Source organism: Berghia stephanieae, chromosome 1 (assembly GCF_034508935.2).
Source record: "Berghia stephanieae isolate SIO BIC M18660-M18661 chromosome 1, UCSD_Bste_1.3, whole genome shotgun sequence".
In the NCBI taxonomy this organism is placed as follows: domain Eukaryota; kingdom Metazoa; phylum Mollusca; class Gastropoda; order Nudibranchia; family Aeolidiidae; genus Berghia; species Berghia stephanieae.
Genome location: NC_088360.1, coordinates 70,855,132 through 70,872,670, shown reverse-complemented (window position 1 = coordinate 70,872,670; position 17,539 = coordinate 70,855,132). Strand labels below are relative to the sequence as shown.

At 36.6% G+C, this 17,539-nt stretch overlaps 1 protein-coding gene across 1 annotated transcript in view; it reads right to left on the bottom strand.

Annotated features, from left to right (window-relative positions):
- LOC144980950 (nucleic acid dioxygenase ALKBH1-like) overlaps positions 1-17,539 on the bottom strand; it is a 33,355-nt gene that overhangs the window by 3,950 nt on the left and 11,866 nt on the right. Inside the window, exons 3-7 of the mRNA XM_078928941.1 lie at positions 12,843-12,945; positions 11,272-11,434; positions 10,349-10,427; positions 8,523-8,716; positions 6,220-6,790 (exon numbers count right to left, since the gene is read on the bottom strand). Of these exons, the coding sequence (XP_078785067.1) occupies positions 6,220-6,790; positions 8,523-8,716; positions 10,349-10,427; positions 11,272-11,434; positions 12,843-12,945 (1,110 nt within the window). The remainder of the gene's footprint in view (positions 1-6,219; positions 6,791-8,522; positions 8,717-10,348; positions 10,428-11,271; positions 11,435-12,842; positions 12,946-17,539) is intronic.

The window sequence follows — 17,539 nt, the reverse complement described above, 5'->3', positions numbered from 1 at the left end:
AAACTCAGGCGTCAGACGCAGATCAACGAGGAAAAGTGAGTAATAGGGGCTAAGTTTCTTGTTCAAGAAAAAAAATGCAATGATGATAGGGAGGCTTTTATCTTCTTGGTCATCTCTCTTCCTCACTCCCATATACCTAATTAATGAAGATAACGTAATTTAACTCTTTGTTATTGTTCTTAGACCGTCAGTCAGGTAATTAGTTCCAAGGCTATAAACGTTTAAGGTTACACATACTTGGGAATACGGTACGATTGATCTGGTTGGCAGAACTGGTGAGTATTTATCTTAAAATCATGAAATTAATATCCCAGCCCTTCCAATTAAAAAAGATCGTATTATACATACTAAGTACGTAATGTTAAGATCGTTTTTTTTACTTAGCATCTGCCTCATGGCGGAGGGAATATTATATTTAACAAATTGATATTTTTTATAATGTCATTGATAAAAGGTGTGTGTGTGTGTGTGTGTGTGTGTGTGTGTGTGTGTGTGTGTTAGGTTGTGGGCGTATTTTTATGTCAACCAGAGGAAAGGCATCAGGAAAATCAGCGAATCAAATTAGTCGTAGCATTTAATCATTTATCTATTTATATCCGAATATATTTTACTAGGTATAACCTCCTGGTGTCATTTTTTTCAAAGATGAACTAATAGGACCATCAATATCAAAATTGAATGTACTGACAGCAGTTGTGAGGCTTGCCATTTTCTTAAAATGAGCGATGTACTCCCTGTGAGCTAATTATTGAATGCTACAAAGAAAAGAAAAAAGTGACAAATAGATAAATAAATAAATAAATAAAATGAACGGATGAATAAATAAATGAATATATAAATCCCATAATCAAAATATATTACTACTATATAAAGTACCTACGTACATACTACATACATAACAGTAACAGTGCATACCTGTAGATGGCATTGCTGTGTAACAAGCAACGATTAGCACAAAGAAAAGTCCAATCCTCATTTTGAATGTTTGATTTGTATTTAACCGTTAATTACAATCTATTGAGAATTATTCAATTCAAGATTCGTAGAGTGATGCTATGGTACAGATAGATAAGACAAAGGAGATAAATCACAGCTGCAATTTAGTGAAGCCTTTGTCACGTCTGTCTAAAGCTTCAATGACAATTAAATTGTTGGTCTTATATAGTACAAACAACGTCCGGCCGGGATCTACTTTTTGGGATTTAGATAAGGATCTTGATTGAAATTTTCCGGGATTTAGATAAGGATCTTGATTGCAGATTGACTTGGAATTTGAGCAAACATTCCGATGCAGAACATATATTCGATGGAATATAATTACATGAAATTCTTTATTAATGAATGTAAATAAAGAAATAACGACACACACACACACACGGCACACACACACACACACACATAGATATATATATATATATATATATATATATATATATATATATATAGAGAGAGAGAGAGAGAGAGAGAGAGGAGAGAGAGAGAGAGAGAGAGAGAGAGAGAGGAGAGAGAAGAGAGAGAGAGAGAGAGAGAGAGAGAGAGAGAGAGAGAGAGAGAGAGAGAGAGAGAGAGAGTTGACGTCACTCAATTCTTTGTTATTTTATTTATTTTTTCTTGCCATCCGCGTTTATGAGTAATTCTCACTAAATTGTATTGACCAGACTAAACGTTTAAAAGGTTACACATGTGTTGGTCCGTTATACTTCCGGATGACAATGTTGTGAACTTCTTAGCCAAGCGCACACTATCATACTGCTTCTCCACGAGAAGAAGAAGAAGAAGAAGAAGAAGAAGAAGAAGAAGAAGAAGAAGAAGAAGAAGAAGAAGAAGAAGGAAGAAGAAGAAGAAGAAGAATTCAGTGTCACTAAAAACAGTACAGGATTGTAGAAAGATTATATTTTCCAGAGCCACTAATTTGTGCTTAATATCAAAGATAGAGCGATGGAAGCTTTGTGGTCTTGTGACATGAGACTTGACCTCTGACCTGTAGGTCCTTGGTTAGAGTCCCAATATGGGCGCAACACAAAATTGAGTCTATGGAAAAGTCTCTTTTCTCACAATCTCTCACCACAATCCAGTGTAAAACGAGTACCTAGCCCATTACAGATGTAGAAAAAAATTGTGATAGTGCCTTAAAGACATCATGTCTTATCCGACATAAGTGTTGTAGCTGGCTTGGTACTCCATGTAAAACACGTTGAGCACATTTTTTCATATTGCGCTACATAAGAGCGCAAATATTTTTGTTTATTTTTACTTTTAAGGATCAGAAGTATACCCAACAGTAATTTTCCAAGCGTCTAGTCTAATACTATTCAAAAGTCCTCTCCGATACCATAATATTCCCATTTTAAAAAACACATTCAAATTGTTACTAAATAAAAGTCAATCCATTGATAATAACATATATGTACTATAGTCCGTTCCAGTAACGTTCGCACGGAATATCGCACATTCCTCTCAAGTTACGAAATGTGTTGATTTTTTGCATACGGGCTTATATTTTAAGTGACATTACAAATGTTGAATACCGATAGACCAGACGTTTTCTCAAAATGCCGAATTCCTTTGATCTTTTCATCGTTTGCAATAAAATATGACTCAAACTTTAAAATGTTTACAGTAATGGTGTGTTGATTCTCTCTCCCGTGGGGAAAATATTTACAACAAAGTTGCATTCAGTGGCGTAGCTTAACAAATAATTTTGGGTTGTTTAAAATAGCGTTTGAAATTGTGTAACAATATATATCACTTAAATAGTACTTAACAGTTGAAAAATATTCACAGCGTTTATAATTTATCTCTTCCCTGATGGACAATGAACATGTAATATATAAGTCCACACGAGCAGCCAGTGAGGTACTTATAAGTTTTTTTAGACAAAGACATTGATGTAAAAAAAAAACCCAAAAAACTGGGGGGTCCTCCGAATAGAACAAGGAAAAATGCCTTACACAAAGACATAATCCCCGACTGACAGTTGAACAAGACAACTCATAAAGGACTGACAGTTGAACAAGACAACTCATAAAGGTCGCACAAAACCCACTGGTCACCCATCGAGCTGGGTACATGTTTGCCATTCTTGAATTAAGTTATGTGATAATGTGAAATGTCACTGAATCTAAACTTCTTCATCCGTGTAATTTTTGTACAGTATAATCTTCCAAAGGAACCACAGTTTTCAAATACAAGAGGTGCATAATCAAAATGATGTACGTAACTATTAATTTGTCCTCTCCATTTTGAGTCCCTGGTTGTGGGCAATCTATTAATAATATTGCTATTCGCCATATGCCATGAAAAAGAATTCCGCGCTTCGCCTCACTGGACATATACTTGAAAATTTTCTTCATTGTGACAAATTTGCATGTTTAATCCATATTGTTATCAGTTTTTTTTTATGAATGTAGAAATCTTAATCGGCAGCTACGCCTCGAGCTTTGAACTATTAAAATGTAACAATTGTTTATGTCAAGTGTGCACAAAGTGTACAATTTACTTTGTCATTCTGAACCCAGGGTGGCAATGTTACTGAGTAGTGCACATGAATCTCGTGAAAAGCAAACCCCTGGTCAAGCCTGTGGGGAATTCAGTGATCGTAATCACAATTTATTGAAAACCATCCATTTGTTTACTCATCCCAGACCCTTCGTTTTTTATATTATATACCGTAAAGAAGAAAATTCCCAAAGTACGTGACCTTAACGGGTGAAAAAAAAAACAGTTTTAATGTCACTGACAATTCTCTTGTTCGAGCCAATTTTCAATCAAATCCATCAGATGGTTGTGATATACACGTCAACGCGTGCGCACGGGTTGTGAAACGGACTATAGAGATGCTTCACACAAATCATCTTTCAGAAAAACAATACGCAAAGCAGACTGTATTTCCCTACCTTATTTAAAGATGCCAGGCAGGCTCAGTAAAAAACAAAGAGTTTCACTCGTGAACAAGGATGCGATATCAAAGTATATATATATACCACCCCATTTCCAGCCCAAGGTACTACAGCTGTGTCGGGAATTGGTTTATAAGGGTATCGCGAGTATCAAGCAGTTCGATTCAGTTTGCTGCCACAACACAAATTAATGCAATGAGACCTAGCTGTCTCGTTTTGTGTGTGCATGGGAGTAAACGCAGCGAACCAATTCTCAAACCAATTGCCAATCAGAAATAAAGGAAACAGCAACATGTACTAAAAGCTGAGTTAGAAAAGGGAGAATACTATTTAACCCTTCAAAGTCATAATTCAATCTTACTTTTATTTAACAGTTTTCATTAAAAGATAAGCAACGGCTGTGTGATTATAGCTTAATTAAAGCCAAAAAGGTTTTACTCTTGCTGCTCTCTTAGTTGAAATAATTCAGTTTGTATTAAATATAATATAGAATAAGGGAATTATCTGAAATCAGTGTCAATGCTGCAAGAGACACTCCTATTTACATTATCATCAGGCAACCATCGTTTCTTTTATCTTCCCCCATGTCCCCTCCCTTTCACGCTAGGATGTCTCTTGTCATAACGTCATCCCTTACCGCTCACATCTCATGGTAAAACTAAAAAATTCTGCTTGGTTTGTAAATTTATTTCTCACTATGCTATTCAATTGAAGACCAAGATATCAGGTTGCAGTGTCTAATGCAATGCAAGCATGTATGCCTTAGAAAACAAAATCTTTTGGGATCGTCACAATATGGTCATTAGCCCAAGTAAAGATGAAGACAATATAGAGGAAAAGCTGTAGATCAGAAATTAAAAGCACAAAAGGAAAATCAATATAAAGGGAACTGGTAATAGGGAACAGAAATCATCTTCTCTCAAAAAAAGATGCTATATACATTTGACTGCTTCCTGCTCAGCTAAGGATCCTGCCAGGACCAGGAAGAAATTGAGTGATCCCCATCCTTGATGAAAACAGAGAGCAACATGGAAAAGGAAAACAGATATAAGGGGAAGGAAGACACAGCAAAAGTGTACACTCCGCCTACCATGGGAGGTCAGAAAAACCCATCCGGTCAGAGTCATAAACGAGACATCAAAACATGAGTGTTTTATTCGAATCAGTACAAAGCAAACTACAGTTTGGAAAATGGTGTGCTTTGAGCATTACACAGGGGTCCCGATAGCTCAGTTCGTAGAGTATACGCTTCATAATCAAAGAGACTGAGATCAATCTTGGTGCAGTCAAGAAATTTTTCTGACCCCCCCCCCCCCCCCCCAGCAATGATCGGGTAGCTGGGTCTGTTAGATCTGTCAGAAAGTACTTTGCGATAGACCAGTGTCCTATCCAAAGGCTATCAAACAATTGTTACTGTCCATTTCTTGCCCTGGCTCCATGGACCTAATGGCTCTGAAGGACTACTTGAGAGTTACACACTATAAGGCTAGCAACAAGATATGAAGTGAGTAGAAAAGTGCCAGAAGACAATAGAGAATAAAAATTTTTCGCGGCGGTGGTGGGGTTTGAACCTGCGACCTTATTGGTACGACAACTCCGCCTGGCAGGTGAGAGCGTGGTTCTACCGTGTGAGCTATCCACGAACACAAAAATATTCGTTTCAAACCCAAGTCATTTCTAGATCCCTCTCTCACCCACTTCTTGAGACCGCCGATTCGTTCGCACAGCACCATCGCGAAGTAATTTTTGACCAGCAGTTAAGCCAATATTCTCAACACAAACATATAACATAGAAACGATTGAGACATTGAGTATGCTCCGGTGTATGGGGTGAATTTTTAATTCAGAAAAGTGAGTGGAGCAGGCACTTATGTTGGTAACAACAAGATATGAAGTGAGTAGAAAAGTGCCAGAAGACAATAGAGAATAAAAAATTTTCGCGGCTAGGTAGTATAATAGTTGGAGTATCACAATGAATTGTTTAAAACTTTTGGCAAATCAAGCATTTAAATTTTTTATGGGTTTATAGGCTTCATTTAGTCGTTTACCATTGATATGTACAAATTGTACAATTCTGTTCAATATCCGACATACATGTTTCCATACTGGCTATCTCAAATAAAACGCTGCTCCTGTGTCGGGTTACAGCTTTATAGGGAACTAACATTCTTGCACCTTAAGGGTATCTCAACTCACCACAGTGTAACTAAAAATAGCAAATGAAAAATATTCATACAAAAAATAATTTTTAAAAATGTTTATTTGTTTGATATCACATTAGTAATGTAAAAGCAAAAGTTAAGCTGCATTAATACTTAACCTCATAAGTACTCTTTTCCATTTGAGGCTCAACTGCTTCACATCCTGGAGGAAGTACTTGTCTCAAGTTCATATTGATTCGAGATCCACTAAGAAAAATGTCAAAAGGCCTCCAATCCAATTCTGAAACATCCCTTTCTATCCTTTTATTCAACTTGTCAATGTGCAAAGTATACTCCTCAGAAATAGAAAATGATTTTTCACTTTGTTCTTGACAATGTGCTGTGTCTTGTGATGATAAATTAGAATGATTTGATGTGCTATTATATTTTTCATTGTATTCTAATTCTTGACCATTTTGAGAATTTGATGAGGATTCGATAAGGTATGTTTTATTTTCGATGCTGTTTCCATGTCTGTGACTTTGCATATCCTTATTGTTCAAAATAGGATTGGAAATACAAGATGGAAGACAGTCGTCATCTTTAGGTGTGAGGATTTTAGGTACAGCATGGTAGGCTAATCTAGCTTCTTTACTCATGACACAAACATCACCACTGCGTAAATAGATGGCCATTGGTTTTGTCTCTTTGGTGGGGCCTCCAAGAAGAAAAACACAAGTTTGTCCAAAACTGGAACGAAAAAAAAAAAAGGGTTATTTTAGTTATCCATCAAAATCATATGGAGATAATTATTCGCAATGTTAAAAAAAAATTAAATAAATAAAAAAAAAATATATATATATAAAATAATTCACACCCGTTTCCAAGATAAGTGAATTTTAAACTGAACAGCAAAAACCCATTAAAAAAATAAAGGAAAGTTATCTTTCAAATAAGACATATTTTTCTTTAGGTATAGATATAATGTTTAAATTTAACCCATTGCCGCCCAAATCGCCCGTAATCACCCGCTCAGAAAACATCTGCATAAGTCCGGATCGCCCGATATCGCCCGCCAGGTACCCAGTGTCATTGAACCGTATATTAAAAATGTGTATAGAACCACTTCTTTTTAATTGAAAAACGAAAGTAGAGAAAGAGTAAAAGCGAAACTAGCCGTTTCCCGATTGTTTTTATCTCAATTCGTTTGTCTGCTGCGATTTTTTGAAGTTTGTCGACCAAATCGGTTGTGGTAACGTCCTTTTTTTTTTTTTTTTTTTTTTGCTGGAATGGCGTTTGAATTACTCAATTCTCGGGCGTGATCAACGTTTTTTAATGGATAGTGATGATGATAGTACTCATTCAGACACTGAATCAGACATTGAGGTTGAGTTGGATGCGCATTTTGATGACATTGACAATGGGTTTCATGTGTTTTAATATTATTACATATTTTTCACTTTAAAATTTTTTTTTCAAATCAAAATATGAATCAATAGTCAAAAACAATACATCAAATTAAAGGCCATTCATTCTTCTTTCCAAAACAGCTTTTATTTTGTTTCTAGCATGCATCACATTCTTGCAATTAATTTTTTAATGAAGTGTACTATGACATTTGGAAGAGTTATCTCCCCTCGCATGGTCAGTGAGAGACATTTTTTCAGATTATGCCCGGGCAGCAATGGGTTAAAGAAAATCAACGGAGCTAGTGATTGTCCATAATTTCTGAGGTACCTATTTTCTGTCATAAAGTGAAAGATTTCATCTTGATTTGGAATAATATAGCATTTCAACCATTCAGTCTTGAGCTGAGTGCATGACTTAAAAAATAATTAAATCACGGACTGGTTAAACTGTGTGGTTTTCAAAGATCTGGTCTAGCAACAAAAGACTTAATTCATTCTAAACTCAAGACATCAAAAGTTTCAAAACCTTTAACAAAAGAATGCACCTTTGATTGCTCATACATGGCATTTGCTCCGCCCCTACACCTTTACTTGTGAGGTCAGTTTCACACCAGACGAGGCAAGGCAAGAGATCGTAATACAAGCACAGACTTGGATCAACATTATTGTTCTTCCCCCTTTGAACATTTCAAATTCTATTTGGTTTATCATTCGCTTTGAATTAACAATTGTTCGTTTTAACAAGTCTAATCTGACCAAAAATTGGATCTCTTCAGACAATTTTGAATTACCAACCGTCATTCTTGCCAATATCAATTTCTAATCAGAACCCTATTGTACAGAAATCAGCACACACAGAGGAAATCCTACGAATGATGAAATTGACATTAATAGATTATAAAAATTAAATATTTGAAAATTTATATAGGAATTGGATTGCCATCAATAATGGTACTTTGATGATATGATATTATATGTGCCATAAAACTTAAAATTAAGGAGACTTCATGGACTTCATTGATTTAAACCAAGAACGGACTATCTTATTGTTTTAGAAAAATGATCCATCTTACCTAAAAGACAGAAGAGGTGCTGTATGATCTATCTCAGAATGATCTGTGTGACCACCAAGCGTAGAATCCAAATGGTAGTAGTTGACAATGCCAGCTTCTGCTCTAAATGAACCAAATCCAAGGCAATGAGAGAAATACTGGGATAAGCACTGAACATCTGCTGGAAATTCTGCTTTACGATCCTCAGAATATTCCTATTAAATGAATGAATAACAAGGATCATTAAATACCCCAAATTCTTCTTGAAGAAGATTAATTCAACTAAGATAATGATTCTATTCATCTAAATTATATTTAATATTGATGAGGTATAGAAGCATGACCCATAGAATAAATCAATGATTAATCTTTGGTAAAAATGAAGGGTCTGTCATTAAATAAATAGGAACATTTCAATGGCGCACCATGCTCAATGTACATCATTCAACCCTTCAGCATGTATGTGTGGAACTAAATTTCAATTTTATATGGCAAAAGACACCTATTAATATTAGGCATCCTTTTAGTATGAATATTCTACACGGCGTCTAAACTGCACTATAAATCTGACCGTTTAGTTTCCCGCTGTTCCGAGCGCCGAAGTAACCCCACCCGACAGGTAACCGGGGTCAACAGCGGTCAGCCGATATCAATTCCCAGAACGTAGATTTGACGTGCATTGGGTGATACCAATGGATGATTTCCGTACCAATTAACCTCACGATCTTCGTGACGATGCAATTCCACCCAAAATGCAAAGAATTCTCGCAGACCTACTCTTTCCATCGGTCCAATTTTTATTTCAATATCTCCAGTACTTATTCCACAAGCCGTGTTTCAAATTCGCCTATTTTTCTATAACATTTAAATAAAATTACTTGTAATTACCTCAGGATTCTAAAAAAACGTTGCTATAAACTTCAAATTTTTTTGGGTGTGATTCACAAGGCACAAGTTTTACTACGAAATGAGGTAAGTTTCATTTACTCTTCAGTTTTCATTATTTTGTAATGATTATTTTTCCGCGGTAGGTCAGGTAATAATGATATTACCTCTTTAGCCTTGTTCTTGAAACGTATATTTCGCTGCGGTTTTATTGTTAATTATATTTTTATTTTTTATTTTTTTCAATGATGAGTTAATTTTTTAAATTGCATAATTTGAATTATCTTGCTAATGTTTAATTTTAAATGACATTGTGTGTTGGGCCTCAACTTAGCTCAACTGCTTGTTAGAATTTTCCTGCCCCCCTCCCCCCCCCCCGCTTTCTTTCACCAAATTGGGTGAAGTATTTGGTTTTTCTTTTTCCAAATTTTATGTACGCTGTTATGTATGTATGGATATGAGAAGTAATATATATCTTGTCTTTATAATACATAAAATTCAGACAAATCCATAGCAACGTTTTTTTTTTCTCTAATTTTTGAAATGTTGCACCCGCTATATTTTTTGTGTAATTTGTTACCGTTCATTGATAACTTATATTGAGAAATCTAGTAATACTATGAAAAAATAAAAAACACACAGTAAAAGTAGAAAATATAAACTTTCATACCAAGTAGTGATATTTCAACTCATTCAATATGGGTGTCTAACAGACAATAAAACAAAACATTGTTAAATTGAGTGAAACGGCAATCTCCGTTAGGTAAATTCCTCTCGGTGATTGACCGCTCACCGTGACCGGGTCAGCAGGTGTCAGGAACGGGATACCGTCTCAACTAAACTGTTGTCGTTGTGTACGCTGTGTCTAACATAATAATTTGATTAAATAATGTCCTGGTTATAAGCTATTGAATAGTGTAATAAGATCAATTACTTGGATGTGGAAATATAAACAATTTTACCTTGACATCCCAACCATAATGATAGCCAAGAGTGACCCATCGTAGTTTCCTCAAAGGATCATCTTTTTCAAATGATGAACTGAAAAGAGAGAGCACTGCTTTTCAAAATCGCAATACTTGCTGATATATTGTCATGATCAAATATTGCAGAAATGCACATATAAATCACACAAAAAATGTACCAACAACAGAGGTTGACATGTCATCAACGAAATGAAATCTCATCTTCTTCTTCATACACTGACTGACTCAGCCAAATAATTTTTTTTTCTTTTATGGAGCAAAAGCAACAAAAACAAATAAATGAGTAAATATAAACACTAATCAACTTTAGACAACATGAGTCGTTTCTCTTTACATCAGACATCTTGTTTGATGGATTATTTATATTCCTTCATAGAATGCCTAGGCGACTGGATCTAATGATGGCGTGGCAGAAGGGCGTAATTTATGAGAAAACAAATTTTAATCACTAGTCACACTTTAGACATTTGCTTCTCTCTTCAAAAACCCCTACATCGTTTAAGTTGATATAATCTGGGAGACGTTTTGAAGGATACAAACTAAAACTAACAGATACAAAAATTTCTTTTATAACCACAGCCATAAGAGAGCTAAATTTAAAAAATAATATAGGTACTTATTACCTTATCAGTTCATAGAAATTGTCTGATAATGGTATTTAACATTTTATAATGACAATTTTAATCATTATTGTATTATCGCTATATATCATCTTAAATTAGCAACACATCTGACCCCTTAAAAATCTGTATACACCAATCACGTCTGTATAAGTGTAAAATCTCCCACTTCATTGTTTACCATTAGAAATGAAATCAGTTTAAAAAATCAAGCCATGTGTTTCTGAAGAGAATGACAGAATAAATGAAAATAAATATGTTAACTGTAGGATTACTGACCATTGTCTTGAAACAAAGTCTTCCCACACATCATAATATTCAAATTGTCCCAAGTTTGTCAAGTTTGAAGAGTTTCTTCTGTCAGAGGAGAAATCCTTTAAACATCGACTGATCCAGTACTTCTGGTAGCCATCAAGAAATGGGTTCTGGATGACAATAAACCCTGTTCAAAATGCAAAATTAAAAAAAATTAGGTCTGGCAAACTCCATTCAAGAAAAGTGTAATATTGCCTGTAAAAAAGAGTAAGATTTGGGGAAAAAGTGTACATTAGAAAATGTATCCCTTCAGTCATTTCACTTTTGACAAATTAAGAAGGAGACACTGATGTAAGTGTAAGATATAAATCTGAAAAAGTGGATATCAAACAGTGCCAGACAAAGCAGACAGCAATACGGTCTGGTGCGATGGGTTAATGCTCAAACTTGCAAAGATCAAAAGGTGCAAAAAGACCTTGAAGCTGGACTGCAGCTTTACCTATTGGGTCCATCTCGAAGGAGTTGCCTGGAAGATAGAGAAATCCAACAGTCTTCTGCAGAAGCTGGCAGGAACAACTTGGGGTGATAATCAAGCGCAATCCACTGATGTCTGGCGGGAGATGATTATAACTGGCTTAATAAGATCAAAAAGAGAGGAAATGGGGAGATCCCTCTAAAGCGCATAATGGATGGTGCCCCTGTTTTGAGCCGAAATAAGTCCCGACAACCCTTGTATGTAGCTTCCATGATTTCAGACAGAGCTGCATATACGAGATGGAAGTCTGTTTGGACGAATTCAATCCATCACGGAGGCGGGGACATTGACTCCTTGAAACTTGGGGAGAAGTTGCCAGGTTTCTCCACCAGCAAGAGGAGACACAGGGGGTCAGCGAACCTCATGGCACACTCTCCTCATCAGTAGGGGCTTGCCACCTGTCCAACATATACCCGTTGCGGTCAGGAGCCGGAAACTGCAGAGCATCTAATTTAAGGTTGCATTGGGACAGAGCTTCTGGGCAGGGTTGCGACTGTACACAATTGCAGCGATGAGTTTGCTCCTGGATAGATCATCATAACATAATAGTGTGAAACCATTTGAAGCTGTTGCCAACCAGCAAAAGCATTTACCGGGATGAGGCTGGGCCATGCATTGGGACCCCGAGCCACTTGTGAGAGTTGAGAGCAAGCTGAGGATTGGTGCTTGTTACTTACCCATGCAGTACAATTGGCATAAAGTCAAAGATACTATCCGTTGCAAAACATGCACATATTTTATACTAACTTATAAATGCAGTAAGTCATTTTAGATTAAGCTTTTGGATAAAAGTTAACTACATTAACTTAACAATTTTCAACATAAAGGATCAAATTTAGATGATTTAATTTTTATGTCTCATTAGATTGAGCATGAATTCAGTGTTATTGATAAATCAAATATCATTCGTTTCAATTTAAAAAATAGGAAGTTTATTTAATCTTGTAAAGTGGCATGATAAAAATGTTTTCAGGAGGAAAATCAACCCAAAATCAATCCAACCGCAATGCCAACATGAAGATTGTCGAGGAGGAAATAACATCAACATCAAGAGACATACCTGGGTAGTCAGGGAACCTGTAAACGTTCCATTCATCACAAGCCTTGATGCCACTTATTGGTCTTGCAGCTGTCTTCTTCAAATTGATTTTTTCAATCTTATGCTAAAAATATAGAAGAGAAGGGAGATTTGCATAGGATTTATTGACAATATATTTTTGATGAACCGCTTCAGTTGAGAACCTCCCTCATGGCACACTATCCTCATCAGTGGGGACCAGCCACCAATCCAACATGTACCCGTTGTGGTCAAAAGCTCGAAACCTCAGAACATTGAAATCATGAAAACCTATAAAAAGCCCTAATTCCTTGTTTTAATCCCTTTATTTTCATAGTACTGGCAACAAAAATAATCCCTAGCAATTTCAGAGTCTAATATGGAAATCTTGAACATTCACTTATGTATTTGTGGTTAAAATTCTTTAACCTTTAGTTTGTATGGAACAGAAACAAAAGATGCCATCGCTTCCCTTGTGGTGTTAAGTGTGTGTATCTTTGTGTGTGTGTGTGTGTGTGTATGTAGATGGGAGAGGGTGCGTGGAGCATGTTTGACCATTGTTAGTACCAGTGGGAGACTACTGAGGGAGTGATCTCTTGTGGTTGTTACTGTCACATAAAATCAAAGAAGTGATTACAGGTGGGAAGATGGTGTGAGAGGAGAGGCGAGAGGGAAATAAAGAGGAGTGATAGAGATTAGATACCAGATTCATAGGTAATGAATGACATTGCACATTGAGAGTGTAATTAAAAAACGTTGGCTTTCTCTTCTTGCTAAAGCACATGCAGTAGGGAACTTCATTCCATCTCTTTTATTAGGCGTACCAAACAAGGGACTAACGGCTGCGTACCTGTGCCAAGCTAACCTCGTTTTCGATGCAGTTCAAGATAAAGGAGGGTGAGAAGGGGGGGGGGGGGGGGTATAATCATTGTACAATGGAGCTCAACTATAACCAGGACCTCCGTTCCAAGCATAAATTCCTGTTATTTCCAACTCTTGTTATAACCGATTTTCAAGGAAAAGAACCACATAATCTTATTTTGACCCTTTAAATAAATCGATAATCATTCAAAATAGTGAAGACTGTGCTGGACATCATATTAAAGCATCAACATATCTTGGCAATCGTTGCCTCATTCTTCTCTGATGCAGACTTTAGTCCCGATAGTCAGCCTCTTTCTTTTTTGATTTTGAGAATCTATAATGTTGTTATTGTTATCGAGTTGAAATTAGGTATGATGACGATTGACACGATCTGATTTTGACACAAGTGCTGCGATGGGATGCTAATGAATGGTGCCAATAGGTACATTGACACTTGAACTCATCCAATAATAGGTAAGATGGGTTATTTCATTTAATTTGGAGGTTTTGTTTTGTTTTTGTTTTTAAAGGTTTTACGGCGCTTGCAACACATTAAGGTCATATCAGCACCAGTAAAAAGGAAGAAAATGGGATAGCAATAAGTTCTAGAATTACAATTAAAGCACCCAAGAAAAGGTACGACAAAGGGGAATTGGTTCTAATAGGAAACAGATGTAGATTCCAAGAGCACACTATCAAAGTACTTAGTTTGAGATCACCTAAAAGTCTCATCCAGTCACAAGCACAGGTCCCCACTAAAAGGAACACACTCAAATGATTATAAATCATGTATAATAATAATATGTAAACAAAACATAATATATAGCATAACAGAGAGATGATTTACAAGGAAAAAATATCATCTCCCAAAACTAACTACACATTTGACTGTTTCCCTCTCAGCCAAGGTATCCGGCTAGGGTCAGAACAAAACCATGTAATCTCATTCCAAGACAGAGACAGAAAGCAAGTTGGATAACAGATATAGGGGTATAGGAGACACACTAAGTACCTCCCTGCCCACTATGTAGGTCAGGAATCCCACCCATAATTTGGAGGGATGATCAATGCGACAAAGTCCCTTATCTACATGTATCTAAGCTGAACTGATAGCAATAGTTATATTATTGCTATTGTAGCACTGCCGATATCAAGTGCTTTGCTTTGCATGTGTGTGAGAAGGGTTCTGTGAATTTCCATCGTGTATAACTTGGCAAGTAGCAGCTTCTTTCAGCTGCTTGGTGATGGTCACACATTTTATTGGAAAGACATATAGTGTTGTGTCCACACTATCAAAAGCTTTCTGGAAGTCCACAAAGACAGAGTATAGAGGAGATTGCCGCTCTAGGGACTGTTTGATGATGATCTGTACGATGATCAGTCGCGATTTGGTTCGTACATGACCTATCTTGTCGGATACCTGTTTGTTCATCTCTGAGTTTTTTGTCAGGGGAAGTCTTCAAGCATTCCAAAATGATTCTGGTCAAAATTTTCCCTGGGATTGACAGTAGCATGATTCCCTTCCAGTTGTTACATAATGATAAGCCCCCCTTTTTTGGTAATTTAACGAGGTGGCCAATCTTCCAGTCTTTTGGAACTTTCTCTTGTTCCCAGATTGTGTTCAGAAGTGGGTATAACATGTCAGTTGATGTCTGGAAGTCTGCTTTCAGTAATTCAGGTGGAATTCCATCTAGCCCTGCTGCTTTGCCTTGTTTGAGGATCTTTATGGCTTTGGCAATCTCTGTTTTGGTTGGTGGGTTGATGTTGATATCAAGGTGGTCTATTTGTGGTGGAATACAGTAGAACTCGGAAATAGCGAGTTCGACGGGTCCACTCCTGATTACTCGCTATTTCCGAGTTCTCGCTATTCCCGAGTTGCCAGGAAAGGTCACTCGGCCGTACAAAAATATGGAAAGACAGTGTGTGTGTGTGTGTGTGTTTGTTTGTGCGTGCAAATGACTGTGTGTGGATAAAGTGGGGTGAGGGTAGGGTTGAACGGCCTTCGTTAACTACGTAATGATGGCCACAGGTTGAAGTTGATCCACCCCTTCCATTTCCATCAAGATTTCATGTATGTGTGTGTGCGAGTGTTTGTATGCACTAGGCATGTTTGATGAGGTAAGCAAACGCATCACTCAATCACTGACCCACTGAAATGATGGTTCCACGCTCCCCTCTCTCGCTGATCGTGTCGTTCGTTAACGAATGCGACTCGCTGACCGATGCTGCGAAGTGAGGCATGTTGACATGTTGGCTGCCAGTGCTTACCTCGCGCACAAACACACACACCCAACCCCACCCAAATTTGTTTCGCCTACTATGTACTCTCGACTAGGCAACGATGTAATATTACTCGTAACGAAAAATAAGAAAAGAAAAGAAGCTAGGCTAAAAATATTTAAATCGCCCTTGTCTGTTGTTTTGCTTTACTTCGTTCGAAGTCCTAGGCTGGGGCAGGAAATGCTCGTTATTTCCGAGTTGACCTCTTTTTCATACTCGCTACTTGCATGCTAATTTTATTGACCCAAATAAGAGAAAAAAACGGGGATTTAGATTTTACTCGCTATTTCCGAGTTCTTGCTATTTCCGAGTATGTTACTTTCATGTTCTACTGTATCTGGTGGCATAATTGGTGCAGGTCTATTGAGTGTTTCCTGGAAGTGTTCGGCCCATCTTGCTCTTTGGTTTGTATCTCCAGAAATAGCGTCTTTTATTGGGTAGCTGGGGATATTTGTTTTTCCCCGAGAGTGCTCTGGTGATTTCATAGAGCCATTTCATGCTCCTTTGTCCTGCTGCAGTTTCTGCTTCTGAGGTCAGTTCCTCAATAAAGTTTCTCTTGCACTCTTTTTCACTTGCCTGTTTTCCTCCCAGTAAATTGTTTGGATTTCTTTCTTGTCCTTTTCAACTTGAGTTTGGTTCAATTGGTCTTTCAACTTTTCCCTCTGCTCTATTAGGGTCCATGTCTCTGTGATTAGCCAGTCTTTTCATGGTTTTGTCTTTTTCCCAAGAACAGATTTGCATGTTGTGTTCCTTGCAGATTCTAAACTCTTTTTGTTTCTCTGCCTCTATCAGACTGTGTACATTAAACTTGAGTGATGGTCTCTCTGCTCTGTCCTTGTAAGCCTTCAATTTGATCTGAAGTATTGCTACTACTAGTTGGTGGTCTGATGCGCATCAGCGCCGTGCTTTACTCTCACATCCTGTAAGCTCCACCCACATTTACCTTACTAACATTCTTATTCATATTCTCTGTAAAATATTAAACACGGAAATCTCAAACAAATAGGTCTAGTCCCAACACGTTCGAGATTTCCATGCTGCACTGTAACCATGAATCTCTCAAAACCTATTTAAATAAAATCTAATAATTTAATTGAGTGTTCATTATAGATGTCATCTTGTCCAATAATTCCAAAATGGCTGTCATCATAAACAGAAACAAACAACAACAACAAGCAAAACAAAAAAAAAACACACACTCACACACAACAACAACAACAAAACAAACACACACAAAAAAAAACAAAAAAAAAACAATAATTAAAAAAGAAAAAGCAAAAAAAGCCTAAAATCTAAAAAGGCAAAATAAAATAAACCCTACAAAAATCAAAGACAATGCAAAACAATTTTTAATAGTCAATATCTATGACAAGGAACTTCGTAAGAGAAATTAATAAAAAGTAAAAGTGTCTCTTTCAGTGTGAAATATAAGTTTTAGCTGACATTAAAATTGTCCAAATTTTTCACATTTTAATAGTTAGAAGAGTTGGTGGATATTCTGTTTTAATAAAAAAGATAAAATCTTTAAAATACCACAGACACAACACAATAAGGAA